General features: G+C 48.7%; 1 protein-coding gene across 3 annotated transcripts in view; it reads right to left on the bottom strand.

Moving 5' to 3' along the window:
- Positions 1–15,899, bottom strand: part of STK24 (serine/threonine kinase 24) — a 129,514-nt gene extending 113,615 nt beyond the window's left edge. For 2 of the 3 annotated variants that reach the window (XM_055244511.2, XM_063618960.1), the window contains exon 1: positions 15,765–15,899. In XM_055244511.2, coding sequence (XP_055100486.1) covers positions 15,765–15,806 — 42 coding nt within the window. In that variant the 5' untranslated portion in view covers positions 15,807–15,899. Of the gene's footprint in view, positions 1–15,012; positions 15,433–15,764 lie in introns of those variants that run through there. The other variant, XM_063618958.1, reaches the window with a different exon arrangement.
- Positions 15,900–16,898: the final 999 nt, after the last annotated feature.

Below are 16,898 nucleotides of genomic sequence, written 5' to 3'. Positions count from 1 at the left end.
AAAAAAAAAAAAAGATGGGGCACGCCTTGTATTAAAGGAGGCACAGAAGTCAGTTAAGACAGTAAAACAATCATCATGAAAACCATATGGAAATGTGGGATGATATTTATGACACAATGCTGATGAGAAACAATATAAAAGTGTACCTACATTATGACTGCAATTACTTAAGGAAATGTGTGTACGCAGATAACTGGCAAATAAAATAGGAAGAACTCCATACTCCAGTAGTGGGATTCTAGATGCTTTTGCTTTAAAATACTTTAACGGAGATGGAGTGAAGATATTTTTCTGGGTGAAGGTTCCCATTTCTGTACGATCCTCAACCCCCCACTTCACATGATTCTTTTATAGACCATGTACACATAACGGGGCCAGGGTAGGAAACGGGACTCGCACACCACAGCCGATAAGCAACTGGCTGTTCCGTTGGTTTCCAAAGGCCCCTACTATCACAAGTCCTCCAGCAGAAAGGAACGGAATTATTACTATTCTGATATAAAATGACAAACTCAAGAAGTCTCATTTTCGGGGAATTTCAAAAACACCCTCATTTGATTGCCATAGCTAATATTAAGAAATCATCTATGCAACAGGTCATGTAAAAAGTACTGAGGTTTTTATCATTTTAAAAGGGTTCCAGGCCGGGCGCAGTGGCTCACGCCTGTAGTCCCAGCACTTTGGGAGGCCAAGGCGGACGGATCACGAGGTCAGGAGATCGAGACCATCCTGGCTAGCACGGTGAAACCCCATCTCTACTAAAAATCCAAAGAATTAGCCGGGCGTGGTGGCGGGCGCCTGTGGTCCCAGCTACTCGGAAGGCTGAGGCAGGAGAATGGCATGAACCTGGGAGGCGGAGCTTGCAGTGTGCCGAGACTGCACCACTGCACTTCCAGCCTGGGCGACAAAACGAGACTCTGTCTCAAAAAAAAAACAAAGGTTCCAATATTTTATCATCTTAAGTAACATTTCACTCCAATTATTTTTCAGGATGCTCAGGGTAAACTGTTCTTCTTGGAAATACAACGGGGAAAAATCATTTCTGACCAGGAGTGCTACAGTACAAGTTTCTTTTAGGTTGCTCACTGATGAAGCCATCTTACAATGAAGAGAAGGGCCAGGAGTGGTGGCTCGCACCTGTAATCCCAGCACTCTGGGAGGCCAAGGCGGGCAGATCATGAGGTTGGGAGTTTGAGACCAGCCTGACCAACATGGTGAAACCCCATCTCTACTAAAAATACAAAAATTAGCCAGGCGTGGTGGTGGGCGCCTGTAATCCCAGCTCCTCGGGAGGCTGAGGCAGGAGAATCGCTTGAACCCAGGAGGTGGAGGTTGCAGTGAGCCGAGATCACACCACTGCACTCCAGCCTGGGCAACAGACAGACTCCATCTCAAAGAAAAAAAAAAAAATTTAGCTTGGCATGATGGTGCATGGCTGTAACCCCAGCTACTTGGGAGGCTGAGGCAGGAGAATCACATGAACCCAGGAGGCAGAAGTTGAAGTGAGCCAAGATCACACCACTACACTCCAGCCTGGACGACAGAGTGAGACTCCCTCTCTTAAAAAAAATTAAAAAGTAAAAAAAATTAAAAATGGAGAGAAAATAACATATTTTATATGAACATACCTGCATGCACAGAAACGTCTGTATATTTGGGGGTTGGGGAGCTTCTCAAGCCTTCTCAGGCCTCCCAAGAAACGATTTGCTCCACAACATACACAGTAATGCATCCCAGAGGAAGGAACCACGGATGCCACTTGGAGAACTAGTTTTCAACTGAAGTTGTTTAAACTATGTGATCACTTTATGCCTCCAGGGAGGCATATGACCACTTCATGCCTCCAGGGAAATGAAATCTCATCCCACAACATCCCAGGCTAGCACCGATGGCCCCAGGTCAATTTTGGGAGTGTGTACCCAGAATACCAATGCTATTAGATGGCACACTTCAATTGCATCCTCTGCCTTTATTCTTCAGAGATAAACACAGGCAGTTGGGGAACCGAGGCCAGGAAATGCAAGTAGTTTCACTTCACAGAAGCTCATCTTCTCTTGCAGAAGACAACATAGGGGAAGGCATTCTGAATGACAGAAGTTGTTTTAGAAAGACTTCAGATTCTTCAATAACAAAGGGAAAAAAGAGCCCCAATCTCTGTAACTCCTCTTCCTGACATGGTCAATCCCCTAAATCTGTATAATGTGCTGTTTACCCTTGTATTTTAAAATGCCGTACATAAACATGTTTCCAGGCGGGGCGCGGTGGCTCACGCCTGTAATCCCAGCACTTTGGGAGGCCGAGGTGGGCGGATCACGAGGTCAGGAGATCGAGACCATCCTGGCTAACATGGTGAAACCCCATCTCTACTAAAAATAAAACAAAAATTAGCCAGGCATGGTGGCGGGTGCCTGTAGTCCCAGCTACTCTGGAGGCTGAAGCAGGAGAATGGCGTGAACCTGGGAGGCAGAGCTTGCAGTGAGCCGAGATCGCGCCACTGCACTCCAGCCTGGGCAAAGGAGCGAGACTCTGTTTCAAAAAAAAAAAAAAAACATGTTTCCAATTCCTCATGTAATTAATTGTAACAAGCCTCAGAAAAACTACAATGCACTTAAAACCAAAAGCAAAGCCAATAACCCCAAAACCCTCAAATAAGAAAGCCTGGTAAAATCAAAGTATAACTAATTCCAGTACACCCTAATAACAGACGACATTATTAAAATAAACAGGAGGAGGGGGGATAACAGAGAAATAGAGATCACTTCTGAATCAAAAGTCAAATCAAGTATACATAAAAGCCAACATCCCAAACATTGAAAACTCTACTGATATGAAATACTTTTTCCCATTCTGAAACATACGTATAGTATTACACTTAGTTAAGTGTTAAATACAACAGCTATCGAGAAAAGAAAATCAGTCTTAACCAAAGACGGTTATTTCACCAGTGGGAAAAACACGGGAGGGTATGCCCTTCTCACCCCTACGGCATCCAAGCACCTGGATCTAAGAGGAGCTGGACAGATGATACAGAGCTTGCTCGGGGGCTTCCCCTTACGAGGGCTCCCCAGGCAGAGGAAGGCAAAGGGTACTGAGTCTGAGAATCCTGCAGTGGCTGAGCAAGGGGAGGGGTAGGTTCAAAGGCCCAGGAACAGGCGCTGAGCCTTGGAGGACCACAGGGAGCTGAGCCCACCCAGGGCAGAGGAGCTGAAGAGCAGAGAGGAGGAAGCTGGGTACTAAAAAAGGGCCTGAGTTTTAGGCTGGCATTTACATCTGATCAGGAAGTCAGGAGCAGCGGGCAATAAGAAAAGTTATCCTGACAAATTTGAGAATTATCAGGTTCAGAGCATTTGTTCTAGTTCGGGGTTTTCCAAAAGGACTACTGTATCCTAGGTCTGAGACACGCACTCCTTATGAAATAAGGTTCCAAGTGGCACACAGTAGCACAAGCCTGTAATCTCAGCTACTTAAGAGGCAGGAGCAGGAGGACTGCTTGAGGCCAAGAGTTCGAGCCCATCCTTGGCAACATAGCGAGCTTCCCATTTCTAAAAATAAAAATAAGGTTCCAAGCTCAAAAAGACATGGAACACACATCCTCTGCCCCCAACAGGTTTATAAATACATGCTAAAATAGTAAAGGCTCTAATGAGTCTTATAATTAAAAGCCTATTCAATTCCCAAAGTTAGGTCAGTGGTTCCAAAGTTAGTCTTTGGAAATACAAGCCATAAGCTGCAAGCACTGATTTTAGCTTGCTCTGCTTTTCAAACGGGCAAGGCTACCGTGTGCTTCACCAGAATGGGGAGCAATGGGGATTCAGGATTATTTTTAATTCTCCAGCACAATGGTTCTCAAAGTGTCATCCTCGAGGAGGCAATACACCAGGACATTTGTTCAAAATACAAACTCCCTCTGAGACGCCCAGAATCAGAAACTCCAGGGCAGCAGGGCAGAGCCCACGGTCTGAGTTTTATCAAGCCCTCCAGGTGACACTGATTTGTCTTATATTCGATTAGAGGGCTGGGCGCGGTGGCTCACACCTGTAATCTCAGCACTCTGGAAGGCCGAGGTGAGAGGATCACTTGAGGTCAGGAGTTTGAGACCAGTCTGGCCAACAGGGCAAACAAAACCCTGTCTCTACTAAAAATACAAAAATTAGCCTGGCGTGGTGGTGGGTGCCTGTAATCCCAGCTACTTGGGAGATTGAGGCAGGAGAATTGCTTGAACCCGGGAGGCGGAGGTTGCAGTGAGCCGAGATCGTGCCATTGCACTCCAGTCTGGGCAAGAGAATGATGAGACTCCGTCTCAGAAAAAAAAAAAAAAATTATATTCGATTAGAGGGTACTTTTTCAGTTATTTCTTCACCATCCAAAACAACAGTCCGGGCAATACCTGAAAGGCAATGAACAGGAGCCAGTCAGCAGCTCCATGCCCACCCTAAAGAGGTGGGGCTCAGAGCTCACTACAGAGAATGGAGACAAAGGAACAGGGAAAACATCTGAAAGTCCAAGTCACCGCCCCCCACACCCACAATCCTAAATTCCAGGAAGCCGGTTAAAAATAATCCAGGAACAAGTTTCCCGATCAGGAGGAGTGCGCAGACAGCGCAGCGCCAGCCCGGTGGGCTGAAGGCCCAGGGCTCCCTCTGCTCCAGCACCAGGTGGTGGGCATGGGGGTAGCAGCCAAGGCCAGCTACCTCCTCTCACGCAGACAACCGCCACCAAGAAGACCTGGCCCCTCAGGTACAGGACCACAAGGACCCACACCGCCAGCTGCCCACCTTGCTGTGCCAGGCACCCTGCCAGCCAGAAGCACGCCAGGCTAAGGGGGAAGGACCTGCCCCCAACGAAATCAAGATTTTTTTTCCTCACAAAAAATGAATAATAATGAAACATGAACACACTCTTCTTTAAAGGTTAAAAAAAAAAAAGGAAATAAAAATGCCCAAAACACCCTCTGTTCACAGCCCTGAACTGAGCTGTTTCACGGAGGCTGGGGGGACAATGTGACGGTCAGGAGGGCAGAGCTGTGTTGGGGATGTGGTGCAGGGAATCTGACACGCCAGGGAGCGGGCAGTTGGGAGGAAGGAAAAGCACACACATGCTGGCCTCCCAGTCAGGGCTTCCGCCCCAGTGACGCTGTTTTTTAGCCGAGGCCTTGGGCAGGTTTCATAAGCCTCGGTTTTCTCATCTGTAAAATTAGTCTGACAGCCGTTCCCTCAGCAGAGACCCTGAGGGTTCACCAAGGGGCCCGGCCCTCACTGAAGGAAACTCAATCAAAGCAGTCCGCTTCCGACAAGGCTTCCCATGAAGGGGAACAAATTCCAAAGATGTTTATTTTCTAGACTGACATAAATCCAGCCACGCCACAGGCTCAGTTACTCCTTCCACCTACCCACAGCAAGCAACAGGGAAGCAGGTGGGAGAAGAAAGCTCTGCTGCAGAACTGCTGAAGTGAGGCTTTGTGCTACCAGCTTTTTCTATGTGAATTACCTCTCAAGAAATATTTGGTACCAGGAAACTGCATCACACATACTACAGGAACGCTCAAACAATACCTTTCTTCATCCGGAGTTCAGGTGGCAGTTTAATAACTTTGAAGTCACCACATTGAACACGCTTCCAAAGTTCGACGAAACTATACCTAAAATAACTGCGGGCTAAGGCTCAGTCTCCAAGTTTCAGACTGTTTTTCATTTCTACTCAATGGTTCATTGCTGTAAAATTCCACCCAAGAAAGTACTCTGTCCTTAAGCAAGAAATCACTTGAAGGCTACACCCCAAAGAAGAGCATTCCGTTTAGATACGCACCCTTCAAGTCCTCCATCCATTAACATGCTATGGATTTATGGCCAGCGCTGTGCGGTGCCCCCAGCGCGCAGACATCACTGACTCTGCAACATGCAATCTGCTAACACATGGCCACTGGGACAGCCACATAACACCCGGGCCCTCTGACGGGCTATTCAGCATCTGTGGCACACGTGTGCCCCAGTCCTGCACCGACCACCACAGAACATACGACCAGACTGATGCCACCTCCGCCCTGCCAAGAAGCACATACTCAATTCTGGACCAGGGGGTTGGAACCCCAAAGCATCATAAACTTAAGCAAGCGTTTCTCCAGAGAGATCCTATGAGGCTCCTGGACATGGTTCTGTGTCCACAGGATCTCGGGACCCAAAAAATGAGAGAAACAAGAAGAGCAGATTCTCAGGTCAAGTTGGGGAGGTGGAGGCCACCGACCAGTAGAGAGATGGAAAAATAAGCAGACATGTATACTGCTGTTTATTTACAGGGAGAAAATAAGAGGCACAATCTCATGATGAAGAGAACGGAGGCTCCGAGTTCTTGCCGCCGCCCTGGCCCAGCAGTCAGTCCTAGCCCTTGGAATTTCTTCACCTGTATGGCTGTGTCTTTATTCACCTATAAACTGAAGAACAGCAACTTGGAGGTAGAGGGGTCACACAGACAGCAGCATCTAATTGGGTCAATCCTGAAATCCCACTAAAATCATAAATCTAAAAACCACCACATACCTGAAACAGAGAGAAGACAACTGCAATGAAATCTCAGAAGCTGGAAAGTAAAGTAGGTAGTGGTTTAAAAAAAAAAAAAAAAAAAAGTGGGGGGTGGGGGAAGTAGAGGAAGACAACACTAAACCAGAGGTGCAGAAAGCAGGGAACTATTTTTTTTTTTTTTTTGGAGGCAGAGTCTCGCTGCGTCACCCAGGCTGGAGTGCAATGGCGCGATCTCGGCTCACTGCAACTTCTGCCTCCTGGGTTCAAGCAATTCTCCTGCCTCAGCCTGCCAAGTAGCTGGGATTACAGGCGTGTACCACCACGCCTGGCTAATTTTTTTGTTTTTGGTAGAGAAGGGGTTTCACCACGTTGGCCAGGCTGGTCTCGAAATCCTGACCTCAAATGATCCACCCGCTTCGACCTCCCAAAGTTCTGAGATTACAGGCTTGAGCCATCGCACCTGGCCAGCAGAGAACTAACTTAACTCACAGTGCTGGACCCCCAGCTCTTGGGAACTGACCGCACCAGGTCCCTCTGCCGGGGGAATGAGTGAACCAGGCAGAGCCTCAAAGTCAGCTACAGAAGTGGGTAGACAGCCAGACAGCTTGCCCCACATCTCACAGCTGGCCTCCCAAAGTCAAGGAAATGATGGAAAATATATTATCTGCAATGGAAGGAAAAATTGAGGATATATGGACCAGGCCGCAGCAGACACAGCCGGAAGCAGAGGCAGCATACTTAAAAACAGGGAATGAAGGTCGGGCACGGTGGCTCACGCCTGTAATCCCAGAACTTTGGGAGGCCGAGGCGTGTGGATCACCTGAGGTCCGGAGTTCGAGACCAGCCTGATCAATGTGGTGAAACCTTGTCTCTACTAAAAAATACAAAAATTGGGCCGGGCGCGGTGGCTCACGCTTGTAATCCCAGCACTTTGGGAGGCCGAGGCGGGCGGATCACGAGGTCAGGAGATCGAGACCACGGTGAAACCCCGTCTCTACTAAAAATACAAAAAAATTAGCCGGGCGTGGTGGCGGGTGCCTGTAGTCCCAGCTACTCGGAGAGGCTGAGGCAGGAGAATGGCGTGAACCCAGGAGGCGGAGCTTGCAGTGAGCCGAGATTGCGCCACTGCACTCCAGCCTGGGCGACAGAGCGAGACTCCGTCTCAAAAAAAAAAAAAAAAAAAAAAAAAAAAAAAAAAAAATACAAAAATTACAGGTGGTGGGCACCTGTAATCCCAGCTACTCGGGAGGCTGAGGCAGGAGAATCACTTGAACCCAGGAGGCAGATGTTGCAGTGAACGAAGATCATGCCATTGCACTCCAGCCTGGGTGACAGAGCGAGACTCCATCTCAAAAAATAAAAAAGAATATTTGAGGGCCGACGCAGAAGGTTCACCATCCAAGTAATAAAGTTTCAGAAAGAAAGAACACAGAAAATGGAAGGGGGGAGGGGAATCAAAGAAAAAAATCAACGAAAAGACCTGAGTCGCTTCACAGAAAGGGCCTAACCAAGTATCTGTCACGAGAAACGAAAACAGCCCCACTCCAAGCCACATCATTGTGAAACTTCAGAACACAAGGAAAACGTTCAGATCCCATTAGGTCCAAGAAGAATAGCACAGCCTGCACACACACAAGCCGGTGCTGGCGGGGCCTCCATCTTCAACAGCAACACTGGAAGCTAAAATACAGTGGAGAAACACCTTTAAAATTCTGGAAGAAATGAATGTCCACCCTGCAATTTTACACCATGCTAAAATATCAACTGAGGGAGAAGGAAAAAAGAAATTTTTGAAAAGCCTGTCTCCCACGCTGCCTATTCACAGAAAATGGAGCACTATATGCCCAACCAACACCATGGCATAAACCAAGAAAGGCAATGACAGGAGAGACAAAACAAAAAACAAAAAACAAAAAAAAAACAGATATTCAACACAAGAGAGCAGCAGAAGGAATCCAGAGGACGAGGGCAAAGGAAGACCAGAGGATGGGGGCGGCACAAGGAGCATAGAAGATACGCAGGTGACAAAAGGCACAGGTGCCGCCCGAACTTCCTAAGACAAGGTTGCAACAACTGCAGAGTGCTGGGTTGAATGAGAAGCATTACCAAAAGAAAAGAACTCCAAAAGAGATCTGATCAGTAACTACGGTTGAGTAATAATGGCTGGGCTGCGGATCCGTCTGCAGTCCATTAATGTACACACTGCGTTCTGACCTCACTGACATTACCACATCTCTCTGCTGGGGGAGAGGGGAGAGTCCATGTGAGGAAAAGAAGCAAGCGGAAGAGAAGTAAATCCTCATCTGCAGGGTCCAAAGTCTACAGACAATGCCTGAAACCAGGGAAAAAAAAAAAACACAGGCAGCAATTTTTTTTTTTTTTTTTTTTTTTTTTTTTTGAGATGGAGTTTCACTCTGTCACCCAAGCTGGAGTGCAGTGACACCATCTCAGCTCACTGCAACCTCTGCCTCCCAGGTTCAAAGAATTCTCCTGCCTCTGCCTCCCAAGTAGCTGGGATTATAGGCACCCACCACCACACCCAGCTAATTTTTTTGTATTTTTAGTAGAGACAGAGTTTCACCATGTTGGCCAGGTTGGTCTTGAACTCCTTGAACTCAAGTGATCCACCCGCCTCAGCCTCCCAATGTGCTGAGATTACAGGCGTGAGCCACCGTGCCCGGTCAATTTCTTAATGTTCCTCATAAACTAAGGAGTAACAAAAACAAAAATCAACCAGGAGAGATCAAAGGGGCTGCCCTCGGGGAATAAGAAATGGAGGGAAATGGAAGCAGCTGCTACCTTTCCCAACCAACCTTACAAAACTACCCATTAGACATTTCTAAATAGAAACTAAACAAAATCCTAAGTAATTACAAATAAAACAAAGGATGTGGACCTGTAACAGTTCTTTCAAACCTTACGGCCTAAAATTCTCTTAAAAAACAGGAAGAGACTTAAAATAATAGGAAGATAAACCCCAGCTACGTACTTGGTAAGCATTAATTTAAAACTTGAAATGTTCCCACAATGTATTCAGATACCAACAGGGCGCAGAACAGAAAAGGTTTCTTTTGCTGACGAAGAACCCTCAAGAAACACAATGGAAGATCTCTAAAGTCAACAATGTTGTTCCCTGGGTGCGCATAAAGTGACTGGCAACCACCAATTTGGGATATTTCACAGTTTGTACCAAGCAAAGGCATATCTCAGTTTATTTCCCCTAATTTAAACCTTGCAAACTAGGGAGCCATTTAGGATTAAGAAACTCCATAGTCACCCTCAGGAGGCAGGTTTTTTTATTTTTCCCAAAGCATTTGGCACTGATATTTTTTATAATTGCCACTGCAAAAACATGAATTATGGGAAATGACTGCTACAAACTGGTCCGACGACAGTGGCTAACTCTACGCAATGAGACATGGATAATAGAGTGCAACTTCTATTTCCTGCACTCACGCCAGCCACAAGATTCCATTAATGATAATCAGCTGAGTTAAGGCATTTAAAAAAAAAGCCACAGAAAGGTGGCTTGGGTGTGGTCCACTTCCTGCAGGTAAGGAGCTTCCACAAGGGCAGCTCTGAATCATCGGGAGTAATCGCCCAGTTAAAGAGCTAAGGGGCCTGTTTCTCAGGAGACCATCGGACGCCTGGACTCTGGCTTTAGAGTGTGTAACTGCACAAGCACAGCAGAAAGCAGCACTGACCATCGACAGGCTCCTCCCCTCAGTAATTGCTCACCCTGCATCTTGCACCAGGGTCCTGGAAAAATATTGAACTGAAAATGAACCTCAACCTGCACCACATTAGGCAGCTCAGCTCTACACATCAGAACGCAGCTCCAAGAGGAGCATCAAAGTCAGAAAGATGGTGGGAAAGCAATGATGCCAGCCGCCACCTGTCCGTAACTGCTCAGCGCAGTTAGCAAGCTAGAAAATCTCATCTGACCAATTCCTACTTGAAGGTCACTTGGTTCTATGTGAAATGCCATCAAGAATACTCCAGATCTGAGACTGGACTCCTCCAAAAGTTTGGGTTTTTCTAATGTAAATAAAACCTTGTGACCATCCTCCCCCTCAAAAAAGAACACTTTCAAGCAAAACAAATTCTTACCATTGTTACATTTTGGAACACGGAGTATTGAAAACAGGTTTTTGGTTTTTTTTGACACTTACATGGGCAACTAACAAAACAATAACTAATAGTAACTGAGTAATTTTCTTATTACTCTTTAGCACTGATCAGCAAAAAGGATCATAAAGAGGAGTAATGAGATACTATTAAACGTTCACTGAGAGTTCAAGCCACGAAGCTGAGTAATGCTAAAAAAATCCACTCAGGCTGTCTGTCCTACTGACACCTGGGCTCCCCACTCGCATCCCTGGGCTTCCTCTTCCCTGAAGTGCTGGAATGCCTTCTAAAGGGGCACCCAGCATTCCCCACACCTGAGAAAGCAGGAGCCCCAAAGAACAGGAGATCACCTGCTCAAAAATGTGCCATACTTCCAGCTGTCTACAGATGCAAGGCCTCCCCCAGGCACCCCACCGCCTCTTCAGCTCTAGGACCTATATAGATCTAGCCCACCAGAAGCCGTGTCACCGCTTTCCAACCACGTGCCTTTGCTCACTGTGTCCTCAGTCACTGCAACCTTCTTCAGGCACGTGCCCCAAGGCAGGCAGCCGACCTCTTGAGGACAGGATGGACTGAGGCTCTGAACTCTACCTCCCACGGCTCCGGGCACTATACTCTGCAGGATCCCCTGTGCAGTCCAATGCTGTCAGTCACCAGAGCACACTCCACAGTTCAGCAAGTCCCCAAGGTGCTCTCGGAACCCACGTCTCGGATGTCCTGACTGTCCACACCCAGTGACACACCAACCTTCCCCCAGGGTGCTGATGGTAACAGGGTAACTGGGCAGGCATCTCCCAAGGAAGGAACGGAAAAGAACCCGTGGAAATGTGACACTAACAAGAAAAAAAAGTACAAGAGCACTTAAGCCACAATTAAATGCAGCTGTCCTGTGTTTGCCTTCATTTCCCAGACTCCCAGAGTGCACAGGCTTCCCTAGGGTGGAGCAGAGCACTTGAGAAGAGCTCCCCATGTTCCCAAACCGGCCATTAGACACCCGTCTCACTATCCCGATGCAAGGGGCATTCTCAGCAAAGGTCTATTTATCCAAGCAGCAAGAAAAACAGAAGGGGAACGAGGGGGACAGGATGATGTTAACAAGGAGAAACTTCAGGTTTTTAAGCTATTCTTCTAAATTATCTGTATTTTCAAATATGAAACTATGTTAAACTTACAACTTCGAAACATGGTAAATTAACCAGGCCCTGCAATATGCAATACATGTGACATGTATAATTCAGTATTTTTCAAACTGTGGGTCAGGAACCAGTGGGCTGTGAAATCAATTTAGTGTTGCAACCAGCTCCTTTTTTAAATATACCACAACAGCACATCACAAGCACAGGCTGAGCATCCCTGATCCAAAATGCTCCAAAATAAGAAACTTTGCAGCGCCAACATGACACTCAAAGGAAATGCTCATTGGAGCACTTCTGACTTCGGATGTTCAACAAGTATATAATGCAAATATTCCAGAATTCGAAACACTTGTGGCCCCAAGCATTTTGGATGAGGGATACTCAACCAGTAGTAAGGATTAGTACTGTCTCCTGAAACTTGTTCTTGATCCTGATGTAAAATATATTTCTTACATGGGTCACGGTCCAGAAAAGTTGAAAAGTGACTGATAAAATTTTGTAATAGAAACGTGCAAACCAAAATCTCATTTTTAAATCACATTTCTGCAAACTCAAAGCCAATCGGTGTTCCTGCCTCCATCTGAAGCTTTTTTAATCTCAATTGAGTGAAACAACAAATGCTCAATGAAAGACAGAGTACTTATAGCCACAGATCAGCCTGATTTCTTTTTTTGTCACTACATTCATTCAATTTATGATGTCTATTTTTTTCCCCTACTGAAATATAAAACTGGGGTTTAAGAGAAAAAAAAAGGAAAGGCTTCAGCAACTTTCATTAAACATTTACTTAAAATGGTAACCTCATTCAGATCTACCACTTTCAACCCCTCCCCTAGGACCTGGCACATGAAAGTTCAATAAGGGTTGCTGATTTAATTAATTAAAAAATCAGCCTCCTATTTCTAATTTCTTTAGCCAATCCAACTGGCAATGAGATAAACTTTCATAGTTGCAAAAGTAATCATAAAACAGTAACACTGCATGATGAATGGGAGTAGGAGGCGTAGTAGTTTCCAAACACAAATTTGCCACATAATATATGATCTCACCTTGGTCAGTTAAGTCTCCCTTGGTCTCCACATCTACAAAATGGTACAATATCATCTACATCTCAAATGGTACCGGTAAGAATCGAGAGGCATAAAAATCATTTGCAAAACATTGAAAAATGGTGTTTATACTAACATGGTTATTTTTCAAGCATCCTTGCCTAGGCCACCTGAATTCACTCTGCATTTTTTTTTTTTTTTTTTTTTTTTTGAGACGGAGTCTCGCTCTGTTGCCCAGGCTGGGGTGCAATGGCACAATCTCAGCTCAACGCAACCTCCGCCTCCCGGGTTCAAGCGATTCTCCTGCCTCAGCCTCCCGAGTAGCTGGGATTACAAGCATGTGCCACCAAGCCCAGCTAATTTTTTGGATTTTTAGTAGAAACAGGGTTTCACCATGTTAGCCAGGATGGTCTCAATCTCCTGACCTCAGGATCCGCCCGCTTCGGCCTCTCAAACTGCTGGGATTACAGACTCTGCTGTCTTTCTAAGCCAACTCCTTATAAGCCCTGGTCAGGAGACAAGAAAAAGGGAGGGCTATGAGGCCTATCAGAGCAAGCCATAGAAGAGATACGGACTTCTCTCCTCCCATTTAGCAGACAACAGTCGAAAGCAAGTGTGCTTTTAATGGAATCTTCAGCAACAACTCTTAAGGAAGCCTCCCAGGGCAGTAGCAACTGCTAATTTGAAGTAGAAAATAAATGTGCTTGTTGTTTTTCTTTTGTGGGGTGGGGGAGGAGAAAAGAATGTTCTTCCCCAAATGATACACTGTTACCATACAGTCTGTAGATGTACTTAGGTACAGGAATGACTGGCAGAAGCCAACATTCCTACCTCTAAAACTGTAAAACTGTAACAGTTGAAAATCTGATCTTTTCTGCTGAGAAACACTTACCATCTTTCATACTGAGAAAACAAAATAAAAAGTTCCCATGTAACACAACCTAACAGATACATAATAGTTGAGAGGCAAAGTTATTAAGGAAATGTATCTTCTTTTCCCAAGATTTAACAACTCTGACCCACTCAAAAAAAAAAAAAAAAAAAAAAAGTGAGGACAAAAATGAAAAGGCGAGATACTAGATATCACCTGGTAACCATCTGATACTGACTTCACAGCACCAGCCAAAGGGGCTTTAGTACCTTTTCAAACTGATTCGCTATCCACAAAGGCCAATTAACCTAGTAAGTGAGGCATTTGTGCTAGATTCCAACCTGATGACCACGGTATAAATATCAAGCTAAAGGAAATATTGATAAAACTTTTTTTTCAATCATTACAAGAGTCCTTCTTGCTCCATTGGTAAGAAATTACTTTTTTCACCCAGTTCACTCTGACCTACACACCTCTAAATTCATACCAAAGCGGCTTTAGAAAATACCAAGAAACCACATCTGATTGTTACCCAGCAGTCAGCAGAAGTTTAGGTTTTGAATGCATGCTAAATTCAACGCTCCTTAAATGAGAGTCGACAAAAGAATATTCTCCAAGCATCTTCTCAGTCACTCTTAAGATAATAACTGTTACTGCTTAAATATATATATGTATTTACTGCTTAAACATATACACACATATATATACTGCTTAAATATATATATATATACACACACAGAAACACATATACACACACACACACTTGGACTAAAATTCTAGCTGCCATTAAAGTGGTAACTTTGAGTTCCTATTTTTCCAGAATTCAAACCTGAACAGTGAAATCCAGTTTTCTTTTTACGGTTTCAAAAAAAGAAGGGAGAGGGATGATCTCACTGGAAGAGGCGGGCAGACCCCAGAGGCAGTCCCAGGTCTGGGCACTGTGCTTCTCAGCCCTCAAGACACAGGGAAGGAGCCTGTTGGTATCTATAAATCAACCAGTAATCTACTTGGATGCTTTTGGTTTTCTTCAAACACTTAACGTTCACTAAGCTAAACTGGGAGAGCAAACTTTCATGACATATCCTAACTGTATCCTAAGATTTCAATCTTAAGCATTTTGCCACCATTTCTGCGCCTACAAACTTTGCAAGAGTTAGCCAAGGACGGTGGCTTTGGTTTTCAAAGGGCTAAAAGCAGTCCCCAACGGCAACGAAAACAAAAAAAAAAACCTTTAACTTATACATGTAAATTTGAAATTCAACTCCTCTCCACTCCCCAAAAAGTCACTGGTAGGCCAAGATGTCACCAAGTACCGAAAGAGGTTTAGTGGGCGAAGAACTCCTGTAAATGCAACCAAGTCTCAAAGTGAAAGTCCAGGGTCCTGGGGCCGGGCCGGGCCCGGGACCCTGGTGCGCGGCTGTCCGAGGGATTCCTCCTTCCAGAAGGTTTGCAGTTCGCACTTTACCCCAGTCCGCAGGTGCACGGGGGCTCCGGGCAAAGCCACTGCAAGTGAAACTCGAGGTTACACCTTCCTCCCATCCACCCTGCCTACTCCGCTCGGGCCCGGACGAGTCCAGGCGCGCTCCCCGTCCCCGCCCTGCCCAGGTCTCCCGCCCGCCCGGGGGTGGGGAACGAGCCTGGGGGGCGCGTCCTGGGGGCCTCAGCCAACCCGGCCCCCACGCAGGGCCCCGGGACCCGGCGGGGGCCTCCAAGGGCATCGCTCCACCTCACTTCTCCCGGGGACAGGGCCACCCAGGGCCTGCAGCTCCGTTAGAGTGTTGGGGCGAGGGGAGCGCGGAGAACGAGGCGCCCGCACCCCCACATCCGGACCCAGGCCGCGGTCCCTACGGCTCCTGCACGCACACGCCGGAGACCTCGGCCGCTGGAGCCGGCAGGGACGCCCGGGGACTCGGACTCGGACCCCATGCCGAGCCGGGCGCGCGGGGAGCCAGGCTCCGGCGTGACCCCGGCCGGCTGAGCGTGGGGGGGCGCCGTGTTGATACCGCCAAGTTGCCGCTTCCGCCCCGGTCGCGCATCCCTGGCCCCGCGGCCCGCGCCCGCCTACCTGCATGCCGGGCAGGCCCGACTGCACCGGGGAGTGAGCCATGGCGCTCCGGACGGCCACTTCCTGGGACGGGACGGCCGGGCCGCGACGATCCGCGCGGGGCGGCGAGGCCCGCGGGCCGCGCGCAGCCCTCGGGCGGCGGGGCCGGCCGGAGCCCAAGACCACCCCAGCCCCGGCGGGTCCCGGCCGGGCGGCGGGGGCTCAGTGGCGGGTGGCGGGCCGCGTCTCCATGCACGGCGCCGAGGAGGAGCTGCTGGGGGTGCCGGGCCTCGCGCGAACTGCCGCCGCCGCCGCAGCTGCCGCTACTGCTGGGCTGGAGCGGGGCGGCCTGGGCCCGCGCGCGCTGGCCGCTGGAGCCGGAGTGGGCGCGCACAGCCCGCCGAGCCCGCGAGCGCCGAGCGCGTCCCGCCCCGGCCCGGCCCCCGCGCCCGCCCCCGCGGCCCGGCCGGGGACCCCGCCCCGCGCTTCCGGGAGGGGGAGGGGAGAGGCCGGCGGCCGCGCGGGAGCCCTAGGCCGCAGCCGCAGCCGCCGCCTGCCGGCCCGGCCCGGGTCCCAGCTGCTCCTGCGGCGCTCCCACGCCCCCGCGGGCGGGCGGGCGGGCGGCGGGGCCGGGAGGGGGACTCGGCTGAGGCGGGCGCCGAGAGGGACCGAGTCAGGGCCGGAGGCTGGCCGCGTGCCCACCGGGCCGGCGCCGGGGCGAGCCTGGGCCGCGGCCCCCTCTTGCCGCCAGCCAGCCCACCCCGCCCCGGCGGCCCCTGGGGAAACGGGCCCCGGGCGAGCCCCTGAGGGCAGGGTCGGGGGCACCTGGGGAAGGAGAGCGCCCCGTGGGGCCTCGGCCGGTGGCCTGTGCCAAAAGGCCGGGCAGAGCTGCTTCGGTGTCTGGGTGAAGTTTCCAGCCAACCCAAAAAGGAAACCGAAAGGGGAGAGGCCGAGAGAGAGGTTAATTCCTAGCGCTTTGGTTACCGAAAACAGCCCCGCTGGGACTGCTGGGCTGGGAACTCAGCTAAGCAGTGCGGAGGCTGAACCCCACCATTTCTGGGCTCCGCAGCAAATCGGGAGCACCCACCCACGATAAGGGGAAAATGGGGCGCAGAGGGCAGGGAGGAAGGGAAGAGAATGGAAGGAAAGTGCGTC

The sequence above is a fragment of the Symphalangus syndactylus genome, chromosome 15 (genome assembly GCF_028878055.3).
Source record: "Symphalangus syndactylus isolate Jambi chromosome 15, NHGRI_mSymSyn1-v2.1_pri, whole genome shotgun sequence".
In the NCBI taxonomy this organism is placed as follows: Eukaryota; Metazoa; Chordata; class Mammalia; order Primates; family Hylobatidae; genus Symphalangus; species Symphalangus syndactylus.
Note: the sequence above shows the minus strand (reverse complement) of the source record. Positions and strands in the feature narration are given on the sequence as shown.